This window comes from Haemaphysalis longicornis, unplaced genomic scaffold (assembly GCF_048455015.1).
Source record: "Haemaphysalis longicornis isolate Haplotype H1 unplaced genomic scaffold, Haemaphysalis longicornis Haplotype H1 scaffold_1, whole genome shotgun sequence".
NCBI classification, from domain to species: Eukaryota; Metazoa; Arthropoda; class Arachnida; order Ixodida; family Ixodidae; genus Haemaphysalis; species Haemaphysalis longicornis.
The window spans coordinates 372,672,246-372,697,940 of NW_027526203.1; the positions used below are offsets into that span (position 1 = coordinate 372,672,246).

Consider the following 25,695-nt stretch of genomic DNA (forward strand, 5'->3'; position numbering starts at 1 on the left):
AAATACCTAAATGTCCTCTGATAGCAGCAAGGATGTAAGAAAGTGTCAATGCTGTACGTTTCAGGACAACACAAGATCTGCCACGGAACATACGGGGTATTGACCGGGCAGCTCATAACCTGACTCAAGATTTTTGCCTTTGATTCATCACGCTCCACAATACCCTAGATGGCTTTGTTAGCATATTCGGGTGGCAGATCCGTCATTGTGGCGTACCAACGAGTAAAGCTAGAAAGAAAAATGAACTTGTTTTCAGCTTATAAGGACGAAACAGTGGCCGTCTGTGCGTTTGTATGTTTAGGTTCAGGCTGATTCATCCGAAGCCGTCCTAACGTATCCAGTGCGTGCCATCTCATGAGGCCTTTGCGCAGACCGAAGTGCAACGCTTATTTTTGTTCTTTTTTACATCGCCTAGACAGAACATGAAAACGTGTTAGAGATGTGTTTAGGTTGTCGATTAGCTTTCCATAAGTCAGCCATGACCATGGACCAACCATCGCCTCCGTTCTTAGCAACCTGCGTTTTATTATTTTGCTGGTACGTGCACTCATCGTTACACGTTAGGTGCTATCACGGCCCATAAAGCGTCCTACAGGGGCTCTCACGGTTTTATGGCACGTCCCGCCGTTAAATTTTATGTCATTGTTTATATCTACTACACAAAGCTCAGCATTTGCAAGACAATGAGTTCCACATGCTCATTGCTGGATGTGAGAAAAAAGCGCAGGCTTTGGAGCGTTCCTGCAAAATATAAGACTATAGTTACCAGCATCGGTCAGCATCTTCTTAAAGGGAAGGATGGACTAAAAAAATACCCCGAAGAAAAGCTATATACAGAGATAAACCAGAGAAGCGTCCAGTTGGCTACCCTACAAGCGGGAGAGGAAATTCAAAGTGGGAGTGGAAATACTCAAAACAAAAATAACTTTTTAGTGAGGGTTATGCAGCAGCGGGAACCTTCTCCCCAGTTCTTGTTTTAAATGTTCTCTGTGACCGGTCGCTGCATCGGTCGAGACTTTATGTTGATACATGCAAGGTCGTTAGTTCGATTCCCAGCCGGGGTGGCTGCATTTCTGAGGCAGACGGCGTATAAGATTTTTTCTGTGTACGAGGTCGTTGCGCGCATGCAAAACCGCAGGTCCACTGGCGTAGCCATGCTTTGGGTTGAAGGGTAGTTCTCCAACCTTCCGGGAAGAAACCAGGCGGGGATTCATGTTTGATCGCTTACGCCACCACACTCTTTCGGCGCTGTGGACCCTAAAGACTTTGAGGAACAACCAGGCGCTAGGGACACTCAAACCCAGGATAAAATTTTTTCTCATCATAAAACAACATTTCCTGAGATGCGAAACTGAAATTTATAAACGTTAATTTCAAGTGGTGCATCTAAGCATTCTTATTTTTTTTTCTTTGCGTATCCCAACAGTATGTGCGGTTCCTGGTTCATTAACTGCCCTCTCTGCATGCATGCAAGCTCTTCATTGCCAAAATGTTAAGTTGGTCACTTGGTCTTTATCATATAAAAATGTAACCACGGTTCTCGTCAGTGTAGGGAAAGGAGAGGCGGCATCTAGATTATCTCGTCGTGTTAATTGAAATAGCCTGTTTGCCTTTGTACATGTGAATGGAATCTCTAAATGAGTGCTGCACATTATCTGGCCCGCTGCCCGGATGCTGTACGCTTTTGACTTCTTGTACAGCTTGCAGGGCCTTTTTGAAGGTTAACAACTTGTGGGGCAACCCGAGGCAGATTGGTTCTAGGTGCGCAAGCACGCCTAGTTTCGTTCACTTGCGTTCACAAGCTGGCCCAAACGAGCCCTACTAGTTGTCTGTACGGTGTGTACCTGCTTCGGAATCGCTTTTAATGTCGTTTCGCGCTCTATCACCGAGCGACGCCTCATGGCGACCTTCAACGCGTTCCAGGCCTTCTTTTTAACGGGAAGGCGCGCCTACTTTTCCTCTCAATTGCTGTATTTCTGCGCCTGTTGTCCTCTCCACGTATCGGCTAGGCGCCTCTTCTTCCGCACCGTTGATAATCGCGGAGGCCGTGCACATACACGCAAACACCAGAGCGGTGAGCTCCGCACCACAACTCCGCAGCGCTCCCCCAGTGCGCTGGCGCGGCGCCTGCTGACATCACGCGTTCTCCTTCGCCGCTGCACTAATTGCTTCGGAGAACGCGCACAGGTTTCAGATAATATTGAGGCTTCAGACGCACGCACAGATTTTTTGTGGACAGTCGTCCTAGTGCTTGCGCATCAGTATATTTCGGCGCTGTAAGCGCTACTGGAACGTAGGGGAAGCTTTAACGGGATAGAGAAAGAAAGGTTGTTTTTACGCACGACTAAAATTGCTTTTTTATTTTCAGACGGGAAGAGGTATTCAAGCCATGCAGTGTTTACTTCAGGCGGAAAAATCCAAAAGTATGCGTAAAAGCGGTTCCCTTGCTTCCCAGCAGGAATACAATGTCCACAAAACTAGGCAACTAAACATGCCGGTATGGTCCCTGTTTTTTGTATATTCAAAGGAAAGAAACGATGTTAGAGGAAAGCAATGAATGTTTGGCTGCCGTACAAAGCACAGACACAAAACAAACCACTGTATTTAAACACGAATGACATTTTCTAATATTTTACCAGGTAGCAGTTACTTGTCATTCATTTACTTAAATTATTTCCCTTTTTTTTTGCAATTCAACGAGTTCGTATGAATTTACTTGACAGTGTCCTCCTTAGACGCGCTACGAAATGTGAACGTGAAAGGGCATGTGCTGTACGCATGGGTCGAGGATAGAATCCCAAAATAGCTTAAAAAGAGTTGCTTCCAGCTTTTGTTATCTCTTATTATTATTTTATTAGATGGGAGGCGTAACGTCAAATATTGAAATCAGGTGCTAGTCTTCAACCATGACGCGAAGTAAAACTTCGTAGTAGAGTGGGATCTAGGAAACATGGGTTCGCTGCGTTAGAAAACCACGGCAGATCAGTTCCGAAAGAAGCACAGCATGTAATCGAAAAACTTGAGCTTTCGGGGAAAGTATCTCGGGCGAAAACCCTAAATGCAAGCAATGGTGGAGCTTGACTTGAAGCACAAGTGGCGTCGAAATAAAGGAGCGTCACAAAATAGTGCACCGACACATCGTTTCTTTTTTTTTTTTTAAATAAATGCCTGTGAATATGCCAGATGCGCTCTTTGGAACCTTTCCCGCCACTCACCATGCTGATCAAGACATTTTCCCTTTACTGTATACGAGAAGGTCAGACACGTACAACTGAAGCTTGATTATGATCAGTGATCATGGTGCCTAATGTTTTAGGGATAACTATAATAACTTTAGTACGCTCAACGCAAACGTGCGACTGTAGTTTAGACACAGCGAGCGTACTTTTGCTTACTTAAATGCCATGGTTTTGATTTCGTATAGATTTATTGCGAGCACTTCCTTTTTAGGGTATTCGCCGCGAGATCGACATGTAGGTGGCGACAGCGTCGCGCTGCTAGTGTGGATGCTCCGCTGAGCGGCCCATGAGAATGCACACTGTGGGCGCGCATCGTGCCCTTCTCGCGCCTATCTGTGCGCACGAAAGGCGCAGACAAGAGTGATATGCTGTAGTTAAGTTCATCAACGTTCAATGTATAGCATGGAAGCGGCAATAAGTTTTCACTACTACGCCAAAAAAGTGGTGACCCATCGGTAATCTTAGAACGGCCGCAATAATGACAATGAACTTGTACGCCGTGGCTCGTAGCAAGCTCGATCTTTCGCATTCCCAACTATGGCTTTGAGCCTTCAATAAAAGTATAATTACAAACAAATCAGAAATCAGGAAGCCTCGATCTCGGGAATTCAGTTTACATGGCAGTTTCTATCGCTTCCATTGGTAGCCTGACACATTCTGGCATTTGTGGGATGCCCTGAAATGGTAACACCACTTAACTGCCCCGACATTTTTTTTTCTATGGGCTTACGATATCTTTGTGTATTCGAAAGGCAACATACAATTATTGAATTTTAACCACCGCAGAGATATAAATGCAACCGTTGAAACGGATATTTTGCTCGCAGCTTTAGTTAAATGAAGTTTTAGCGACTCTGAAGGCAGGTTTGGTGAATAACGGTGTCGAGTCACTTATCTAGGGCTTTCATCGCAAGTAAACTTGCTAATTAAATTGCTAACGCTCGCAGAACAATCAACATCTCACGTTTAGCTAGACTTTTGCGAAGTGACAAGCAGGTTTACATGTGTGTAAACCAAGCTTCTGGGACCTTCCAGTGAGCACAGATTTTCTGTTGCGGCTGCACTGTTGACCATCTGCGTTCCTTTTAAAATCTAAGAGGTGCCTAGAACCGAGAGATGTGTTTGCATTCTTGCGTAATGTCACTTACGAACCATAAAGATGTTAGTTGCCCTGTTGCAGATGCAGTAAAACATTTCTCTTTATTTCCCGTTACGAAATAGCCCAACGGGTTCTCGGTAACTGCTTTGGGTTGTAAACTGAACCTCAATTTTGTCTTGGCATTTAATTCTTGAGGATTGGTTAGAAAAGGCGGGGATAAAAGTTTTGTGTGCTTTTCATTTTTTTTTTGGAGGGTGGGGGGGTGATGAGGGGTTCTGCCAACATTCCAGACGCAGCGAGGAGAGCAACCGAGTAACGGGAGAAACCAAACGTTGGCGATCAGCATTACTTGCAATTGCAAGTACGCTAGGCGTCATGTTCCGTAGCGGTGAAAAAGCAGTACTTCAACAAATAAACGCCAGTATTTTGAAAACTGATTAACCCCCTCTTGGCCCGAGGTTGTACAGGAATTGTGGCTCGCCTTTTTCAAAATGGTATTTAAAGCGAGCATCTTGGGGAAAAAAAATCCAGCGAGTCGTGGCACACACCCTCCACACATGTGGGCAACAACGGCAGTTATATTACGAAATTTTTCCTCCTTTAAACTTGGGTCCACCTTAAGGGGTTATGACCTGACCATAATAGGCATTTGGTTATGCTGAGTCAAACACATTTTTGGACGAGGTGATTCATGTTGTGATTAGAAAATGGGGTATTTAAAAATGACACACGAAATGCTACAGGACAGACGCAAACTCACAACTGCTTAATTTTACCGAGAAATCCCCCTGGAATACTCTTGCGCATCCACAGAGACGTATGTTAAATAATACATAAAATTACCAACACAGTATAAGCAGCGACTGTCCAAAAATGGCATTTATTTTTAAATAGGTACGGGAAGAATTCGATCACACAGGCGCTGGCAGGTGTAAAATACGACCCTGGTAATGTATAGGCGATAGCGCTCGGGTCGTGTGCAGTGTAATTGTTTTTGTTTGTTTCTTCTTTCTAAAAGGACACAGTGCAATTTTACAGGGGTGTTGCAAATGTACGGGTATGCACGGGTCTTGTCGTATACCCGTTTCGTGTAGTAAGCTTTTATCCTTTAAATAACCATCACGCCACCTTTAAAAAGAACCCTTCGACGTTCCTGAAACGGTAGACGACTGCACTCATCAATAAGGAAAGTGCAATGTGTCGAAACAATATTTATGACACGTTTTACGCTCAAGCGGTGACAACGGCGACGATGTTTTGTGGAGCTAAAATATCGCGGTATCCCCCAACGGCCGCTGATTATTGCGTTTCTAGACAAAATCCGCAAGCAGAGGTAACTATGCCACTGCTTAGAGCGAAACAAGTGCACATATTTATTATTTATCGTGTGCTTCACGCGTCTTGCGCTGCGCGCAACGTGAACGAGCAGGCGACGCCAGAGCGCCATCCACACTAGGAGCGGTTCGTTGCGCCGCCACCAGGGGCCGACTGTGTTCGATCTCGGGGCGAATAGCGAAGGATGTCAGCCTAAAACCTAACGCGAGGATAAACGCTATTTCCTTCTTTAAGGAACACCGAAGGCAACTAGCAAGTTGGGTTCAGACGAAAGTTCAACTGCACCGTAATCCTCTCAGAATTTATTCAGCGGCGAAAGATGCTTTAATCGCGGAGAAATTACCATTTGAAAAACGCGTCTCTCTCCTTCATTTCGGTCGCACCATTTTAATGACATTTCGCGTGATACAAACAGCGACCGGAAGTGAGTGAGAAAGCGGTGTGGTCTAGCAGGAAAACTAAAACCTACCAGGTGAAGCATCGCGGCTGCAGAGGCCACTGATCGCGCTGAGAGTGTGACCAGTGGCTATGCCGATCCTGAAAGAACCGTCGCAACTGCCAGCGGCGCCGCGGCTTGGCAGCTTGCGAAAGTCGGCACGGCTTAAACTATACCTGTACATGTATAATTGTTTATGAATAATGAAAGTTAATGTGTAAAGAAATATTTTGCCTGTTTCCATGAGAGATTGTGTGCGCGCTTCTGGTTGTGTTGTTCGCCCCGTGACTCTTGGCACATCCGGTCAGCCGCTGTTCACGTCATCTATGCTGGGCGACTAACAGCTTCTTTTTCATTATTTACGAGATTATTTCAAAGATACTGCCCCAGTGCCTGCATATTCGTTTTCTGGGGACGCCAATCTACCTATTTAGGCCAACTTCGGTTTTTTTTCTTCAGTTTCCCTTCAATCCATATCTTCGTTGTACGGATATTCCTCGCCAACCACATCATTGACGCCTGTCTATTCGTGCCTTCAAACCGCATACTCAACTTTTCTGGGCTCCAAACCTGTAACAATTAATAGAAAAGATATAGGCTGCAGCATTCCCAACACTTTTCTCTTATTTGTATGCTAGTTTTTTGCTTGTTATGCATTATTTAGAGGCTTCGCCTATCTCAAGTTGTGGCCCACTTTACCCGTCAACGATTAGTTTTGAGCCGCTCCATTTTTTAGACATGTGCGCTCTACTCTAAGTTATCCCCAGCGTTGGCACCGTATACACAGCCACTCGGTCATTACTTGAAGGCATTGTGTGCTATGGTCAGCCCCGTAAAAAAGTAAAAAAGAGCATACATCAATTTCTATTTAATCTTTAGCGCTGTTTACGGAATTACCTGAATCAGAAGAACTCGGCCGAGTACACCTAACCCTCGCAAGTGTTAGGAAGGTCGTAGGTCACACTTGTGAGACTTCCATGAACCCTCTGCTCTGGACAAACTAAACACGCGCGTTGTATGCGGCTAGAAAGATTTCCTATGCCTCCGTGCAACACGCTGGAATTCGAAATTCCTAATTCCCTATTTTTCTGACGTACTATTCAACAACTTTTACCTATAGTAATGAAAAGGAAAAAAAAACTAACCGACGTGGCACGAAGCTCTCGCTCAAGATTTGGGGTTGTTCGTTAAATAGTCATCTATCTCTCTCTCGAGGCTAAACTTCAGTGCACGGTGTTTACGTTGATGCCAGTTTAACCATACAATGGCGCCCCGCCGCTGTGGTAATCGTATGGCATGACATAGTTTAGCTTAGTAAATCAAATAATCCTGTCGACATCATCGCGTGTATGGTGCCACCATTCAAACCTCCTGTGTTACAAACCATCGGGGCGGTAAAACCACCAATTACGCTTATAAAGAACTGGGCTTTCAGAGAATACGACCTTGACGCCGGTCTCTGAAAATACTAATACACTCCGACCGCGGGCTCACCCGAGGAATAGATCCGAGGCGACACTAATCCCTACTCTTTGGACGACGTGCTTCAAGTGGCGCAAAAAAAAAAAAAAAGAACTCCGGAAGGGACTCTTTGTTGCTTTTTAGCGCACGAGAAATAAGCCTGCCCCGGTGCAGCTTTCCGCCTGCCGTCCCTTTGTTATTTGCGTATAAGTTATGGTGGATCGCAGATGTACGTCTTAACTTAACTTTTTCGCCATCATTCGACTCGGTGACCAATAAAGTCGACTTGGACGTAAATCTGGTAGCGTGTTATTTCGTGCTGTGGAAGTTGGCCAGTTTGTACATATTGCTTACGAGAAAAAACTGCGCACAGACAGGACGGAAAAATGGAGATACCACACAGTGTTTTGAGCGCGATTTCGTTCGTTGTTACGTATGCACAAACATCAGCACATCCCTGTAGATATTTTATTAGGTCAACTTCGATCACGGACTACTCAAACCAACCTTTGCCGTTCATGATAAAGTATGCATGTCCTGTCGGACAAAAGAAACCCCTCTAGGTCGCAGTTAGCCTAATGCAATGCTGCCAGTTTGACAGGGCTTGGAGTCATTGCACGCTGCAACAGCAGGAGCTGCACTTTATTATAATGTTTTCTTTAAAAACTCCAACGCTGCTTCGCACAAAATCGGCAGAAAAACTTCGAATTAGTGCAACCCCCTCTGCCCCCTCCCCTGAGAAAAAAAAGATAAGCTGTTTATTTTCTGTGGGAAATCTTTTGTGGGAGTTGTTGACCGCCGTGCCGCGAGGGGTATTACGTTTTTTTCTCTCTTTTTATCGTTATCTTCTTCACAATAGAGAAGTAAAAGGATAAGGTTAAGCGTGCGTAAATTCGGCAATTTTTTGTAAATCTTTAGGATTTTGCTTTTCGATGGGGCTTACGACAGGAATAATAAAAAAAGAGGGATAGAGAAATAGACGGACAAAAAAATAACAATGCCTGTTGATGCTAAAAAAATAAAAGACTCTCTCTCTCTCTATTTAAAAAAAGTAAGACAGAGAACAAAGCTGTCAAAGAAACATTGACGGTATTTTTTTTTTTCTTTTGACTCTCACTCTTCACCAGTGACGCTATCACTGATCCCCGATTGAAAAAGAGTTGATGGGCTCGGCTAATAAAGTGGTGGCCCCTAGAAAAATACAATAGCTCCTCCAATGAAAGGCTCGGCTACGGGAGCACTAAAAGGTAAAAAGAACGGTCGCGGGAGCAGTTCTGGAGCAAGCAGAAACAAGCGGGCGAGCCAAGTGCCGCTTCACGGCCTGCTGTGACGGTGGCGGCCAAGCCAGGTTCGCGTGTCAAGCGTGCGTCGCTGGTCAGACCGTCGCCTAGGCTACAGACTGACGCCGGGCCGAATCTTGGGCATCATTCCAGCGTCATGGCAACAATCACAGCTTGGCGTCGCGGCCGGTCGAGCGTGCGCTCTTGGGGGATGGCCGCCGCACTTATCCCGCGTGGCTCCCTGCGCGCGCATCCGACGCCGCCCGCACGAAACGCACGCAGCCAATTGATCTCCGCGCGCAGCAGACGCCCGTTGCTCGCGGGGCGTAGCAGGACACGAACTCTAGCAAGTGCTCGGCGCTCTTCGCGCCTTCGGTCGTCGGCTTTTCACGGTAGCTGCGAAGTGTTAAGGTGACGAATTCCGCTTAGGACCTGACTTTTGTCGGTTCTGACGCCGAAGAGTTCTGACGCCGAAGAGCTGCACAGACTGCAGTGCTTTACGCACATCTTCAAGGTTTTTTTCCAGAGGGAGGCTAACTGAGTCTTGGCCAGAATGAGTTGACGGCAAATAAATGTTCTCTGTAGGAAACAAATCAATAAGTGCCAAAAAAAGAAGCACGTATTCAATTTGTCTCCAAATGGGATGGGTATGGAATTAACCTTTGTATTATTAAGGTTCAAGCGAAGTTACTTGGCTCTCCCGATACCAAGAGCGGATAAAGGTAGATGCTCCTGTTTCTTCACGCAGGCGATGAGGCGCGCCGTAGTACAGGGCTCCGGATTAATTGTGACCACTTGGGGATCTTTAACGTGCGCCGAAATCTTGTACACACGGGCGTTTTTGCTTTTCGCCTCCATCAGAAAAGCGGCCACCGCGGCTAGGAATCGAACCCGCGTCCTCGTGCTCAGCAGCGCTACGCCTTAGCCACTGAGCCACCGCGGCGGGTCCTTACTAATCCCCATCTCGCAAGCGTCACTTCATTTACCACGACTAGTAATATATGCATGCATGCCATTGTGTAAACTATACCCTGCGGAGTCACTATTGACCCGATTAATTTCTTCATTTTCAAATAAAGCAGACGATAGAGCCGTAAGCCACTTCAGCGTAAAGAAGCCCTTCTTTTAAACCATCAACTTCAAACTTCAAAAGTAGGTCCCGTTGACGTAGCTAATCCCGCCTTTGTAGAATAGCCGAGACGGAAAGACAAAACATACACGTTCGCAGCTTGCTGCTGCCAAACCTAGTGCCTTAGTGAGTTGCGAACATAATCAATTCCGCCCTTTACTTCCATAGGTTTTTGCCCACAACGGACATTGTGTATAACTGGTCTTTAGTTGAAGCAAGACTTTGTTTTTGGTTTCTTTTGCGTTCCAAAAAGTATCTGAACGTAGCACATTGACCCACTGGCTGACATTAGGGCTGCGAAAACAGGACCAACAGCAAACTAATCACCCAGAGATCAGTCATCGTGATTCCACCAACTAGTAGATTCATTTCATCTTCTAAAAGGATAAAGCTGATGCAGTTGCTCGTAATGCTTTCATCAAGTTTCTAAGCCTTGCGACTCATTCTTTGCTTTCTTGTTCTTTTTCTGCAGCGTATGATTCGATTTGGAACAACGGATATGGTACAAGTTGCTATGTAAGACATTTTTAATTATTCATAAACAGCAAATAGGAAGTTTTTTTTTATTATGCAGTAATCCGACAAATGCGGGAGCCTTAAGTAATGGCAGTCAGGCGATGAGACAGCTTAAGTACAGGTGAGAAACTGCTACGGGAAGTAGACAAGCGCAATTATTTATACGCATACCAGATGACGTAATGCCTCACCAGAGGAAGAAACATCAACTATGAGGTGCGTTTGGGGAGCCATCGAAATACAAAGAGTAGCTTAACCTTGCCACTGAAAGGAAACATATGCCTTGCTGTAGCTCTTCCGAATTCCCTTTCGGAGCTAAAAATTAGGGTTTACAAGAAACCTTGACAGAAAACTTCGGTCGATTTAAGCTGGCTTGTTAAAATGGTGGCACGCCTCATGCCCAAAGATTGTAAATGATCCTCGTGGATTAAGAAAGCAACTACCACGGTGCAGACCTTAGCTCGAGGAAGTAATTAAGCAAAGTGTTTTTCGCAAAACATGATGTTGACGATAAAGTATACGTGGACCACACGAGTAACCTATTAGAGAATGGATTCCGAGGGACCAGGCGACTCTCAGAGGCGCATCGAATGAAGTGTAGGGGCGAAATAAGAATATCTGGAGGCGAAGATTACTTTCAGGTGACGAGGGTGATATAGGCAGTTTCAAGTCATTTAGGAGACGTCTGTGCCATACAGTGCTCAAAAAACGTTAATGTTTTGTTGTAGGTTATTATTATTATTATTATTATTATTATTATTATTATTATTATTATTATTATTATTATTATTATTATTATTATTATTATTATTATACAGAAGTTCAGGTAGTACAAAATGCTGCGACAGGAGTTGTATGTCGATAATCAGTCCAGCTAAATATCCACGCTGGAAGGCAGCGTTACGCGCTATCCACAAAAGCTTATGCAAGTACGTTCGCTTTTATCTGCTCTAAGGTGGTATAAACCATGTTATTAGACAACAATTAAAACGCGATTGAAGATGTCCCCAATACCTTTTTTGAGCAGCTCAGCTCTGTATTTCTAAAAGGCGAAGTTGGCCCGCTGTTGAACTACCAAACCTCTTCTCTGCTGTCTCAGTTATGCGTTCCCAGAACTAGTGATGACGATGTTCGCAAAGCTCTAAAGTGCCTTAAACCGTCATTTTCTTGCGGCACTGCAATGTTAAAAGCTTGTGAAAAGCGATTTATTTACACATTAACTGCAGTATTTAATATTTTACTTCAACATGATGTAAAACTTTAAAACTGGTGGCGAAGCTAATGCTAGCAACTAGCGCCCGCGTCTTTATGCTGCGATTAAACTTTCTAAGTCGGTTCTACACATTTTTTTTGCCTTTCGGTGATAAAAGCATGCTGCTTTTCGAACAGCACGAGTCTCTGATCGGCCGTTCCACAACTATTAATGTCGTTTCTTTCTTGCGAAGAGCATCCAGAGCAGTTCATTGTCGGAGACCGCTCGACTGTGTGTAATTCACCTGAACAAGACTCGTTGTCGTCATCCTCCACGTCGTAATTACTAAACTGATCTTCCAGAACACAAAAAACTCTTTTCTTGACCTTTTAATGAGTTACTTGCGTTGGTGGACCTGCTGCGTCAATGTTAATGATCAGCAGGGCTATCCTTACTGTGCTTCAAGTGGCGTGCCACAGGGCTGTGTTCTCAGCGCTCTCCTGTTTTGTTATTTGTGAGGGATGTTTCAGCCGCTTTAAAGCATTATTTTTTTTCCCTTTATGCTGATAACATCAAGTTTCCAAGGAATAGGCCTGTCTTAGCGTCTGTAGGTATTTGCTAAGAGGCGTCCACGCGTCTAGTCACTGTTGCGAAGAAAACATATTCCAACAAAACGCGGCAAAAACAAGAGATGAACTCGTAAAATTGAGCGAATGCTTTTTTCAGTATTCAGTGAAGGGTTTTGGTTTGCCTGGACTTTTGATGATCCCTGTCCTTGTCATCTTCACTCCGCATCCTACGTCCATCGAACAGCGAGTTTTTCAGAACTTTCGCACGGTGTACAGGATTCCCAGAAAATTCCATTGCTCTGGGTTCTTCTTGGAACTGTACTCAACTAAATGCCGTACAGTTCTGGACCAACCTTAGTTTCCGTGAGAAACACGTCTACATTCAAAACAATCGGTTCATAGACCTCGCTTTCTTCGGGAGCGTAGTCCTCCTGACTCAAGACCGCCGGCCTCGGGAGTGCAGCCTTGTCCAAAGGCTATACGCGATGAAGCTGATCTTATGTTTCTTTTCAGGCATACTCCATTGATCCACAAGAAAGATGGCTATGGTGAACTTCTTTCCTATGTCCAGGTAACGTTTTTTTTACAAAACCACAAGAAAATGCCACCTTTTTCGTACTATAATCTCCTGTAATAGGCGCTGTCCACCGTTCAGAATTTGTTTGTACTCTACAAATCGGAATATTTTTGACAGCCCACTCCATCCTCTTCTAAAATATCCTTTACTCATCCATTTATAGTAGTCTTTGGCATCTTTTTTGAGGTTTGCAGTGCATGTTGTCTCGTTTAAGTTATTTTCTGTCTCTGTTACGGATGTTTGCTTCCAATTTGTACGTTAGTGTGTATGCGTTCTTACTGACATTTATAATCAAAGCCTGTCTTTTTGTTGTATAATGGCAGTTCGGTTTATGCTTCATGATACGTGGTGTTATACATTTTCCATGTTAAACGGCTTGTCCGATGTGTATTTTTCTTGCTTTTTTCCCCTCGGGCCAGTACAAAGGGCCGCCGGCTCTCTCTGGACATGTTAATAAACCCTTGTCTGATTGATTAACTGAGTGATTTATTTGTTTATCTGTTGAATGAATATTGTTACTTATATCATTTTTTTCGTCCTTGTTGTTGAAGTGGTGGAGATGGTGAAGGTATGAACTTGTAGTAACTGGTTGACCATAATTCAGTGGTTCGCAATCTTTGGGTTTACCGTTGGCGTCCATAGTCTTGGCGACGATTTACTTAACGACGGACAATTATTATAGCCCACGTATGTATGTTCATATTTTGTGGTACGTGTTGCCACTCAAGGCACTAAACAACAAAGATAGTGAAGATTCACAGAACGTCTAGGTGACTGGTACTCAAGGTCCAATATGACACGCGGAATCGTGGAAAATATTGTGGCAAGTCACTTCGCTTCAAACGTGTCGATGTGTTCCATGCCTAGACAATGCTTTCAGTTACCTCGGTCATAGAGACAAGCGCAGTGAAATCTCTGGAAGCCCTCTACTTGTGTGAGAAAATGTATTGTGTCCTTGGAGCATACAATTAACAAAAGACAGAGTCAAACCCGCGGCTCGCGTACACAGTGGAGCGACAGTTCGCACTCCATCGCATTCGAACCTACTTCGAAGGGTCAGAAAACGCATGCGCACTCCGTGCTCGTACCAGATTGCCTGAGGCGCGAGGGGTAAACTTCCGCCGCGCGTGCAAAGCAGAGTATAGCAGTAAGCAGTCCTTCACATTCGCGTCCAGATTTGAAGGCAGTCGCTCAAAACTGATTGAGTGGTGGAGCGCTGCATTGCAGTTGACGTCAATGACTACGTCGCAAACCGTTTGTAAAACTGTATTTTCAGCAACACTTCGAGTAACATGAGAACAGCCGCCAAGCGCCGCTAATGTTACGTCGCGAGTCTTCATACACGATGCTTCTCATATCCTAGACAACCGACGTAGTGGTTACTGCAGCATTTAAAGCGAAGCTTTCTTTTGCCACACTGATAGCGACCGTACGCGAAAACCCACTACAGGAAAGCCAACTTTCTATGAAGATGATGATGATCGTTGGTGAAGAGAAAGATGGTTGAAACGCAAAGCTTTCTCTGGTTTAAAACCAATGTTTTCAAAGCCCAAAGTTAAACTCCAAAATCCAAATCGTTACGCCCAGAACGTACTGCAGGAAAGCCCATTTCCACATAGGCACATCAAGCGCAGGTGCACAAGTCAATATTTTATCCCTGGCCAATCCCCTGAGTGGGTGTATCAAATACTTCAAGGGCATCATCATCCGATCCAAAGTCCAAACTCAGACGACAACGAACGAATCCCTCACGAGACTGGACTTTGATTCGATTCGGTTTGCAGGGGAAGGAAGATTTGCGTCTCAACCATCTTAGTCGCTAGACGAAGATACTTTTTTACATGTTTGTTCTTATGTGAATCGGTAAACCTAACCTTGACTTCTATTCATATTCCTTTAATGAACTGCTGGCTTAAAACGGCCGATGTTGGCGCGCGGCGCCCACGTTGAGACTACTTTATAGGGAATATTTTACGTGGCATTCTCACTTGAGAATGTACATTCCTGGAAAACTTTGATCGGTAAAATAGAAAATGAGAGACCTAGCCCCGCTCCCATTTGACCTCTTTCCATAGCAGGGTGGCAGCACTTTATGTGTCATAAACGTCTTTCCCTCAATCAGCCAAATTGTTATCGGCATTTACTTTAAAAGAACACTTGATTCAAGCGTTTCAATGGTCTATGTGGCATGTCTACCAGTGCATACTTGTACATGACTGTAAATACCCTTGTTGACGTGCAAGTAAAACCGTCTCATATTTCGATCGCATAAGCTTTGTTGGTCCTGATTTTCTGTAGAGAAATTGCGTGCCTGTAAGCACAGATGTTCCTACTTTTCTAACCACAAAGTTACACCCCTCTGTGACAAGTGTGTCAATACCTCTAATATCGCCCCATTTTATACGGATGGCAGATTAGTATATCAGAAAGGAAGCGTTATTTTTAACATAGCTCATACAATAAACCGGCCTTTTTCTGGACTACCCGACCTTCGAAGGGACACCGTTTCTGTTTTTTTCTTGTTTCTTTTTCCTGCGTCGTACCGTATAGTAGGACCACCCCAGCGTCACACGCCTCTTTCTTGCAATATTTAAAAAGTGTTAAAAAGTGGACAGACGCATATGAAGCAAGAAAGCTGTGTGTGACCACCTATGCCACGATAGTCAATCGGGGGAACAGGGGCGCGCTGCAACCCAATTCCGGAGCGTGCTTGGTTTCACAAACTCCATTGTCGTCTCTTTTAACCCGGGCATATTTTTCAGATCACAAGTATCGACAAGCTTACTGACAAACAATTTCAACGCACACCATGACATGTATATTAATAGAGAAGAAATTGACTGCTGTCTAATCTACCCGCGGTGCCTAATTGGTGACTGGTGCCGCTTCTTGCGTTTGGAAATTGGTGTTTGTAAACTCAAGCGGATTGAGGTTGAAAAACCTTTTCTGTGAGAGAGGTTTAGGGTGTATGTACGTAATACATTCGGTGCTCGTGATTGGTTTTATGGTGCGTCATTGAAAAGTGTGCGGGATGTAAGTGTTGGGGGACCAAGACCAAAGTTCTATTTCTACTACTTCGTAGCTCCTTGAATCACATGCCGGGTACGCCGGTGTGTTTTTAGGTCAGCACGGGTAAGTTCCACGCGTCTTTCCGCTTTTTTCCTCGAATACGAAATGCCCAGCAGCGTGAGGTGTATATTTCTCAGAAACCAAGCAACGTTTATCTTTTCATATGCTGTAAAGCAACAGGCACGTGAGTTGGAAGAAAGTAAGAAAAGTAAGAAGAATGGACGCCACTTGTTCTACGTTTCAAGCTCGCCACACGGGCTTTGTGTGCACGTCACAGTGCAGACAAGGCACGCTTTTTAGTGAGCTGTGGTTGAAAACGACGTTGAAAAATCGGGAGTGCTTAGTCACTCGTTTTGTTTCAGCATAAAGACGCTATTGGCAGAAAAAGTGTTGTGTGAAAAACTTACTCTAAAAGTTAACAGCGTGACACTGGAAACGTTTGGTATACTGTTATTTATAGGCAAAGTTCATTAGTAGTTGCTAGCTACTATAAATAAGAGCTGCATTGGCTCCAACACGGGTATACGATAATTGTGGCCGTTGCTGTAAGATTTGGTTTTGGCTATTTGCTGCTAACTAGCATAAAACGCTAGGCGAAGGCTACACATGGTAGCTCGGTCATATTCTCGAGCTTTAATTTGTGACCGCTTTGTACAAAACGCATATTTTAGGTTACCTCAGTGGCGGGAACCTTTTGTACAGTTTGGTTCCAATGGGTACCCCGGCAGACTAAAGACACATTCCACTTTTACCACACCCGTGTAGCTGCTCGTTTCTAGGATTCATCACTGCGACGTAAGTATATTGAGTACAAAAATTTACACTGCATTATAATTTTGGAAGCGCAAAAGTGACTCCACCGATGTGCCTCGACCAAAGGGACCATAAGGAAATGAACCATTTTCTGGAAAATGAAACCAGGCTCTGGGAAAGGCTCTTGTGCAATATATATGTGGAAACAAAGCCTGCAAAACTACCTTGCAAGTACAGAGAACGCTACTCACTCAAGTTTCCTGATCTTATTGAATACTGAGACCGGCAATATGAACTCGATATCATCTTCACTTCACTGTTTCCACACAGTAGTCGGTTCGAAGTCAGCTGCTAGAAGACTAACGACACCAGCCCTTTGGCAAAAGTGTAAGCGTTCATGCCTTGTCATACAAGGGAGTGCACCCTGCACCATTATGGTAAGGCTTGACACCGATATGAAGCGATGTTTCGGCGTTTTCACGGAGTTATTTCTGTGTCAACAAACACAATAACGTGCGCGTCTCAGCATGCCATCAAGTTTCACGAAGTTTAGTGCATCGTTCCTCTGTCCACATCGTCGCTTGAGGGTCTACTTTATGGTAGCAACGTTCAGGCAAAACAAAGCGTCAGGCTTGCCTGGATACGAACATCCCCGTATTCATTGGGTGTTAACTTTGCATACGAGAACAAGCCCTTTATGTGCACATTTCACTTCTCATTTAGCAAAAGAGAACACAGAATGTGCTCGTATATGCCGCATTTTCTTTTGCTGACGGGTAGTACAGACAGTGTATACGTCAGTACTCAAGAGTCGCTTATTAAACAATCATTCAAGCAGTGACTGTATCAGCACCCCAGCTGCTCTTATAGCATGTAGAAGCTCAAAACCCCACAGCGCCTTTTTGAACATTCTTATCGCCTCATACCGAGGTTAGTTGTCCACCAGCAACACGTCTAGAAAGTTGAACAGGATATAATTTCAAGCGAGCACCCGGAAAAAGGTTTCTTGTGCTTGTCTTCACTGATCGGTGCTTGGGTGTGATGAGACAATGGACTGACGGAGAACGTATTCATCGCGTACTCGTGAAAGAGCATGTTATGGCTTACACGGCAGTGGTCTCAGTACACTCCTCCCCATCCAGCCCGGCCTGCGGTGGGACCCTGGAACTTGCTCTTCTGCCACGCAGCCTCCGTCGCCGCCAGTGACCGCTGCTGACTTAATTTCAAAGCTGGTCTTCACCTCTCGGCGCTATCGAAATGCACGACTCCGCCTACATGTGTACGGTTTGAGAGCGGCTGAATCAGGCAGAACGGCTGCTTGTTATCTCGCTTCAAGGAATATTTTAGGGAGAAATAACATACCACCCCCCCACAATTTAAAGGAAGAGACAACGCACAAGTGCTTAGTAAGCACGACGAAAAAGTGTCACACCGCGTTTACCAAAGTACGTACGAACATTGAGCAAAGTCGTAAAGCGCAATGGTCCACAGCCGAAGAACCCTTTAGGCACGCTGACAACACACTGGCTTCTTTGCAGTGCCTGTCTGCTTGAAATGCGTTAAACGACGTGACTAGCTGAGCCTAGTGGGGTGCAGACTCGCGTTGCGTTCGTGCACAGCACATCGAGGGGAACACACAGTGGCAGCCCTTGGTACAGCGGCAAAAGCCTTACACTTTGACACAGGGGCATTTGTACTTTTTTGTGTTCGAAAAACAGTCGATATTAGTGGGCAAGATGCTAAATTCCATGCAAAACACGAGCAAAGCTTTCACACGTGACGGAGGACTCCGGCGTACGCGGGTAAAATGCTGGGGCTGCGGTCATCGCTACTGCTCGCCAAGCGTGCCAAAAAACAGCCCCGCGCGTTGTCAGCCCGCACTAGCCGGCGGCCGAAGCGATGCGTGCTCGCGGCGTTCGCCGACTTTTGGGCCGCCGTGCGTGATGACAACGGGGTGACATGCGTGCTGTGGGAGGCGGCGTCAGCGGGGGCCGCGAGCAGCATGCCTCGGGGCGCGCGTGCTCGGCTCGGGTGGGGACCCCGCGTGCTGTGGGTCCGGCGTGCAGTGGGGCCGGCAGCGTGTCGGGCGAGGCCTTGCTCAGAGCGGAAGATGGCGGCGTCGTGTTTATCGATCATGTGGGGCCGCGTGCGTCATGAGAGAGAGAGAGAGAGGGATCCCGGGTCGGCCGCAGGGGAGGGCGGCCGGGCTCGACCGCCACGCGTCCCCGGCGGCCGCGTGCACAAACCGGCGGAGCCAACTCACTTCATTTGCTTGACGATGGTGCTCTTGCCGGACTCCCCCGCACCTGGAAAAAGGGGCCCGACGTGAGCGTGCGCGGCCACGGGGCGGCTCGACGGCGCGCCGCCATGACCGCTTCAATGCCATAATGGACGCCATGACGTGCGTTAAGCCTAATCATGCTGGGACCCGGTGTCGGCAAACCCCTGGCAGGCAGCGGCCCGTCGAGACGCACCAGGACAGAGCCTCGGGGCACAATCCCGGGCGGGTCGGGGGGCCGCCGCGCGCGCACAGTGGGAGGAGAGGGAAAAGCTTGGCCGTCGGGCAGCGCGGCAGAGCAGGAAAGCCACTCACCGAGGAGCAGAAGCTTGATGTCTTTGGCGGCTTGGATGCCGTCCTCCTTGAGGTTTTTCTCGATCTGCTTGCTGCGGGCGAGCGCCGCCCGCTCCTCGGCACTCATAGCGCAGCCCATGGCTCAAGCTGCGGTCAGGGCTCCTGGGCGCGATCCCGCGGTGGGCGGCGCTGGGCAACACACGCCGCTGGACTCGCCGGAGAGCACAGGCGACGACAGCACCCTGAAGCCGGGCAGGCGGCTTTCCGCAGCTCTATGATAATGAGCGCTCGCACGGGCACAGCCGCCGCCAATCGACGCTCCGGACCCAGTTTACGGTCGCCTAGGCGACGCGGGAGCCCCCAGCGTGACGTCAGCCTCAGCGCCATCTTGCGCCACGCGATGCCGGCTTGTGGCGCCGCTCCACGGCCCCGCGACCGAAGCGGCGCAGCCCGCGCTTTACGGAACGGCGGCAGCCGGCGAGGGCCGCCGCGCTACGCCGGAGCTCAGACGCCGCGTTCTCGGCGACAAGCCGGCTTCCCGCTTCGGCCTCTTCAACTAACGCTGCCAGAAGGCCAAAGTTTTATTTTTTGCAGAGCTTGTCGACGTCGAAAAGGAAAGCTAAAAGTGCCTACGGCACTTCAGACGATTCTTGTGCGCAATTTTGACCACATACGTTAGCCGGGATCCTGCTGATTTCTTTTTTCAGCCCCTCATCGGGTCAGTACATTCCTAAATCACTTTCTTTTTGTCTTGTGCGTTCATTGGAGCGTAGTGCTCCAGAATTCTCAGAGATTGAAACAGCTGACGATGAATATAGTTGCTTTTTGCAATTTTCGCGTTAATGTTTAATATAAAGGATCCATAAATTATGTTCAAACAGCGCAAACTAGAATTTTGCGTTTCACCTTTTACAGTTAACGGAAGAATCACGCGTGTATGTGTACTTTCCTTGTTTTTATTGCTTTTATGTTAGAGTTGCATTATTAATTCTAGAACCCAAAATTCTTTATATACGTAGCTGTTATACGCATGAATTAAATAGTGAGTTTAACAGAACTGGGTCGTGTGCATGTGCGGAAGTGTCGCTTGGAGGGAAAGAAGGTACTGAAACCAACACCAATCCCTCTAATTTTTGTAAGTGAGCTTCGCCTCTGACGCCCATGCTGCGCAGGAAAGAGACATTCGCAGGCTACTAACCAGCTTCTGAGCTTCTGGAGCCAACTTCACGATAAAAAAAAACACCCCAAGCTGCTAAAGTAAGCAGCCTGACGTACGATGTAATATTTTTTTTTTGTAAATATGAACAAACGATGAAAAGTTCTCCCCGATTCGTACAACAATACACACATTTATTTTCGGCTGCAGCGAAACCGCTTGCATTGCAGTTTCCCCCAATTTTTCAGTTTCTAATAGAAGAAAAAAGAAATGAAGTTTATTGGCTATTGCAAAATATGAACGTTACAACACCAGATATATGCAAACGAGAATCCTATAGTTGATACTTCACCGGGACCCTCGGTATATTATTCGTCGTCATCATCATCATTAGCCTGGTTGTGTCTACTGCAGGACGAAAGCCTCTCCCGAAGTTCTCCACCTACGCCTACCCAGTGCTAGCTGAGCCCATGCTTTCCCCCCAAATTTTCGTAGTCCATCTTTACAGCGAGCCCTCGGACGACCCCTATGGCATTTGCGGTCTATTGGCAGCCACTGTGTTAAACGGATGGTCCACCTGTTGTTTCTCATACGCATTACGTGACCAGCCCATGCGCATTTACTTCGCTTAATTTGAACTAGAAGGCCCTCCACCTTAGTCTGTTCCCTAATCCATGAAGCTGTTTTTCTTTCCCTCAGCGTGAACCCTAGCATTCTCCCTTCCATGGCCCGTTGGGCCGATTTAGTTCCCTTTAAAGTCGTTTGGTGATATCCCCAAGTCTCTGCCACGTAAGTCATTACTGGAAGAACACATTAATTAAATACTAGCTTTTTGAGTGACACAGGAGGCTTACTAGTCATGATATCAGAATTTTTACCAAAAGCAGCCCACCCCATGCTTATACTGCTGGTAATTTATCTTTCATGGTTTGGATCCGCAGCTATGACTTGCCCAAAATATACGTATTCAGCTACTGTTTCCTTGACTTCATTACTTACCCTAAAGTAATGTGTCTTACCGTGCTGATTGGACATTACCTCGGATTTTTCCGCGCTTACTCTTAAGCCTGCAACGATACTTTCCGCGCACAATTGGCCAAGCATGCGCTGCAAACCCTGGCTGTTTCGGCTGAACAGGAGAATGTCGTCTGCAGACCTTAGGTGACTCAGGTATTCCTTATTGATTCGCACCCCGGATTTCCTCCCCTTAAGCGTTCAATACACACCCTCCAGACAGGCTGTAAATAATTGTGGCGATACTGTGTCCCCTGGCCGAACACCCTTTTGTATAGGAAATTCACGAGTTCTGTGATGGAGCGTATAGTTCCCGTGCATCTGTCGTATATATTTTTGAAGAGCGCAATGTATGCCTTGTCGACGCCGTGATCAAGTGACGCCTTTATTACTGCTGAAGTGGGCACTGAGTCAAATGCTTTTTCATAAACTCTGAATGCCATTACAGCGGTGCATTAGACACTGAACACTTTTCGATTACCTGGTTGATAGAGTGAATATGGTATAAAGTTGATAAACCACTCCTGAAACCGGCCTATTCTCGTGGCTGTTGAAGTTCTAAAGTGGCACTTATGCGATTGAGAATTCCTTTTGTAAGTAATTTGTAGGTAACGGAGAGCAGGCTGATGGACCTGTAATTTTTAAGCTCTTCAGCATCACCTTTCTTATGTAAAATAACTAAATTCGCATTTTTTCACTCCTTTGACACCATTAAAGACCTCAAACAATGCGATAGTAGGGCTGCAAGCTTTGTTAGCATGACGTGCCCTCCGAGGCACAATATATCAGCCGTGATGTTATAGTCTCCTGCAGCTTCACCTTTCTTCATTGCTTGGAGTGCCGTTGCGACCTAGTCTGTCGTAACCGGCCGAACCTGACCGACACGAGTTACGGAAAGACTTGCCTCTGAGTCAGGGGCCGAGACGAACAGTTTTGTGTAGAATTCCTCGGCTATTTTTATATATTGTTTGTTATGTTACCACTGGCGTCCCGCAGTGCATACAGTCTATTCTTGCCAATAGTGAGCTTTCAAACTTCCTCCGTGTTTCAATGTTGCTTCAATTTTTACAACACTGAATGCACGGATGTGGGCAGTCTTGCTTTTGTAGATCAATTTGAACAGTTCTGCCATTTCTATTTGGTCCCGCACACTGCGGACTAACAATTTTAAGCGCTTGTCAATGAAGTCCATAGTATTGTGATAACTTGGATTCGAATTCGGGCTGTTTTTTCTCCTATGGCTAGTGCTGACTGAATGGCTACTTGTGTGCAATAATAATTAAGAGAGTCCAGGGGCGGTATTCTCGTAACTGTCCCTTTTTAAAACGTCCCTTTTGCGCCCCTTCCTCGTGACGTACTTCCGGTTAAGCAGTGAGCGTTGGCACTAGGTTTGCCGCGCTTGCGTTACGTCACTTCCGGTTGTTTGCTTTTAGCCAATCAGGGCTTGCCAAAAGGGACACTTTTGAAAGAGACGCAAAAGGGGCAAAAGTCGAGAGTACCACCCCAGATCATTGTTTCATGAGAAAACACACAGAATTTGTTTTCCAGTAACAATCGGAATTCTTGCACTTCCCGTTCCACGGAGGGTAGTTTAGGCGTCTTCCGCTTTAATCCTGCCAATCACCTGTAAATCGTGTGTCATGCGTGGAGTTCCAGCTAAAATGAAGTCAATTTCGTTTTTAGTTTCCCCATTCGGGCCTTTCCAAGTGGATTTCCTGTTCTTTCTTTTTCGGAAGAAGGTATTCATAATTCGGAGATTATTCCTCTCGGCAAAGGCAACCAGCATTTCTCCACGGCTGTTTCTAGGGCATGGGCCAAATTTGTCTGCCGCATGCCCCCTATCTGTTGTGCCCCTACGTTTGCATTGAGGTCGCCCATAATGATAGTGTACGGAGTTTCTACTTCTCTCACTGCCAATTCAATGTCTTCGTAAAATACGTCCACAGCCTCATTATCGTAAGTGGATGTAGGCGCATAGACCTACACCACATGTAACTTGTGCTTTTTATTGAGCCTAATAACGAGAGATGCTACACGCTCATTAATGCTGTAAAATTCTACCACTTTCCCTGCTATAGCCCTACGAACCAAAAACCCTACGCCTAAGTGATGTGTTTCGGAATGCCCGCGATAACAGAAAATATCACCAGTAGGGAGCACCACAAATCCCTCCCCAACCCTTCTTACCTCTTATTTAGTGGCTCTAGGCTCAACCCTAATACATCCCATCGAATATCAGATAATTCGTGCAAAAGAACCACCCGGAGATATTTAATGCGCCGAAATCTCGGAAAGAAGACATATTGTGAGTCAAGCGATGTTCATAAACATCCGAACACACGCATACACAGCCCAGCTCCGCAATGTAATGCTCCCGACAGCGAGAAATTGGTCGTTGCCTTTCTTAAAGGAGAGGAGTGATGCTCCAAATCCACGAGGAACAGGAGTGATACCCGAGAATACGGCCTGAGAAGTGTTTGTAGACCAACTGAGCATGAGCCAGGTGCATCGATAGGAGCCCGCACCACAGGGAATCTACCTCTACCTCCACACGAAAGAGTTTGTTCGAAAGAACACCTTGAGTTACGCTGAACAACTACCGCCGCCGTGGACATACATGCCCAGAACAACCGGAAATAAATCTGCCGTGTGAAGCCCCCCACGCCTAAACAGACGCACCCCCTCGCCCACCGAAAGCCGTCTGGTCGCCTGCGTAGGGGCCGGTAACGCTCTTCCGCATGCAGTAGCTTCCTTTTTTCCTGACGTGCTGGATAGCCTAACACACCAGCTGGGGGGCTCGAAAAAGTATGGGGACAACACCCGTATGACACTGCTTTGCATATAGGTCTTCTCCTTTCGCGATGTAGTTGACGGAATTCCGCCGAAAGTGGGCAGTCACGCCCCCAAATGCGAATCCACCTCGACTCCACAAGCACCGCCTCGAAACTTATAAGTGGCAGGACACCTTTTTGGTAACGAGCGAAATACAGCAGCTGAATGGGGGTTGTACTTCAGCCCCAAATTCCACATAAGCAGAGTCACGGGCCGCTTGGCAAGTCAGAACAATGAAATGACCGATGCGATAAACCAGGAGGCCAACACAACTCCGGAACAGCCGACCGAGTAGGAGACAGCACCCGACAACATACGCCACTATAAATGCTTTTCCAAACTGCAGGTGCATCAGTGGGTGGCAGCCCTCAACCGCCTCGCCCTACTGACGCACATTGCCGTCTCACTAGAAGGAAACGAGCTTTCCTCCCCTTTTTACGACTGGGAGTTGCCCTTACGGCGCATATAATCAGCAAATGGCCATGACCGATCGCTCCCTGTGATTCGGCATCCCCACCCGAAGCGATCCACGCAGCGAGGCCTGCCCACTCGGCACTGGATGAGAGGAACGGCGAGCGTTAGCCGCAACTTCGGATTTTTCCAGCCACAAGTACGCAGAGTATAAGCAAGCACAAGCTTCCGACGCTAACCTTGGCGACAGAGTTCTCCATCAATCAACAAGTAAACGTGTGAGCGGAATTTGGAAGGCTTTATACATTGGAACCATGGAAGCCTGCGCAAGCTCCCCCTCAGTCACAGTACCAGGCAGTAAAGTGAATTTTTTCAAGGCCCATACGGCCAGGTTAGACACAACACGTAAATTACCACGAAGTGGTATCCCTGGTGCGCTATTATCGTGTTCTATTGTTTACTTTATCTTTGTGACTCGGCAAATTTCTTGTACATAAATGGCTTTGTGTGGTCTGTACGATACAGATCATGGGAGCGCTTCGTCCGTGCCTGTATTCCTTCAATTTGTCCTTATATTATTAGAAAAAGTTATACATGCGTAGTAGCTGTAGCAAAGTAGTCGTTCGCACGGACGTGCAGGCGCAGTATAAAGTGAATAGAGCATCGGTTTAAAAATTTAAGAGAATTTCTCCCTTACGTCGCTGCTAGCAAACACTACCGACGTGGGGGCGGTTTTAGGTTCAGAATAACTGACTTACACACTCACTTCAAGACTGATGGAATAAGATAGCGTTGAAGTTTGTGTGAATTTGTGAACTCACGCTTCGTTTGCTTTTGACTGCGCGCGTACGTACGTACATATGCCATAACGTCCCTGCACCTACACTTTCTTCTGCTCTGCTAAACCTGCTAAAACTTCTCTGCTAAAACATGAGTTCTCTGCAAAATCACAGCGAACTGTTGACGCCTTCCGCTGCTGCCCAAAGAGAGAGAGAAAAGACTTTATTGACCACATCCGGCATGCAAGAGACTCGGTCCGGCCACGCAGGGCTCGG

General features: G+C 46.4%; 1 protein-coding gene across 1 annotated transcript in view; it reads right to left on the reverse strand.

The window, feature by feature from the left end:
* Positions 1-19,565, reverse strand: part of Galphao (G protein alpha o subunit) — a 130,052-nt gene extending 110,487 nt beyond the window's left edge. The window contains exons 1-2 of the mRNA XM_077686345.1: positions 19,249-19,565; positions 18,919-18,961 (exon numbers count right to left, since the gene is read on the reverse strand). Coding sequence (XP_077542471.1) covers positions 18,919-18,961; positions 19,249-19,366 — 161 coding nt within the window. The 5' untranslated portion in view covers positions 19,367-19,565. The remainder of the gene's footprint in view (positions 1-18,918; positions 18,962-19,248) is intronic.
* Positions 19,566-25,695: the final 6,130 nt, after the last annotated feature.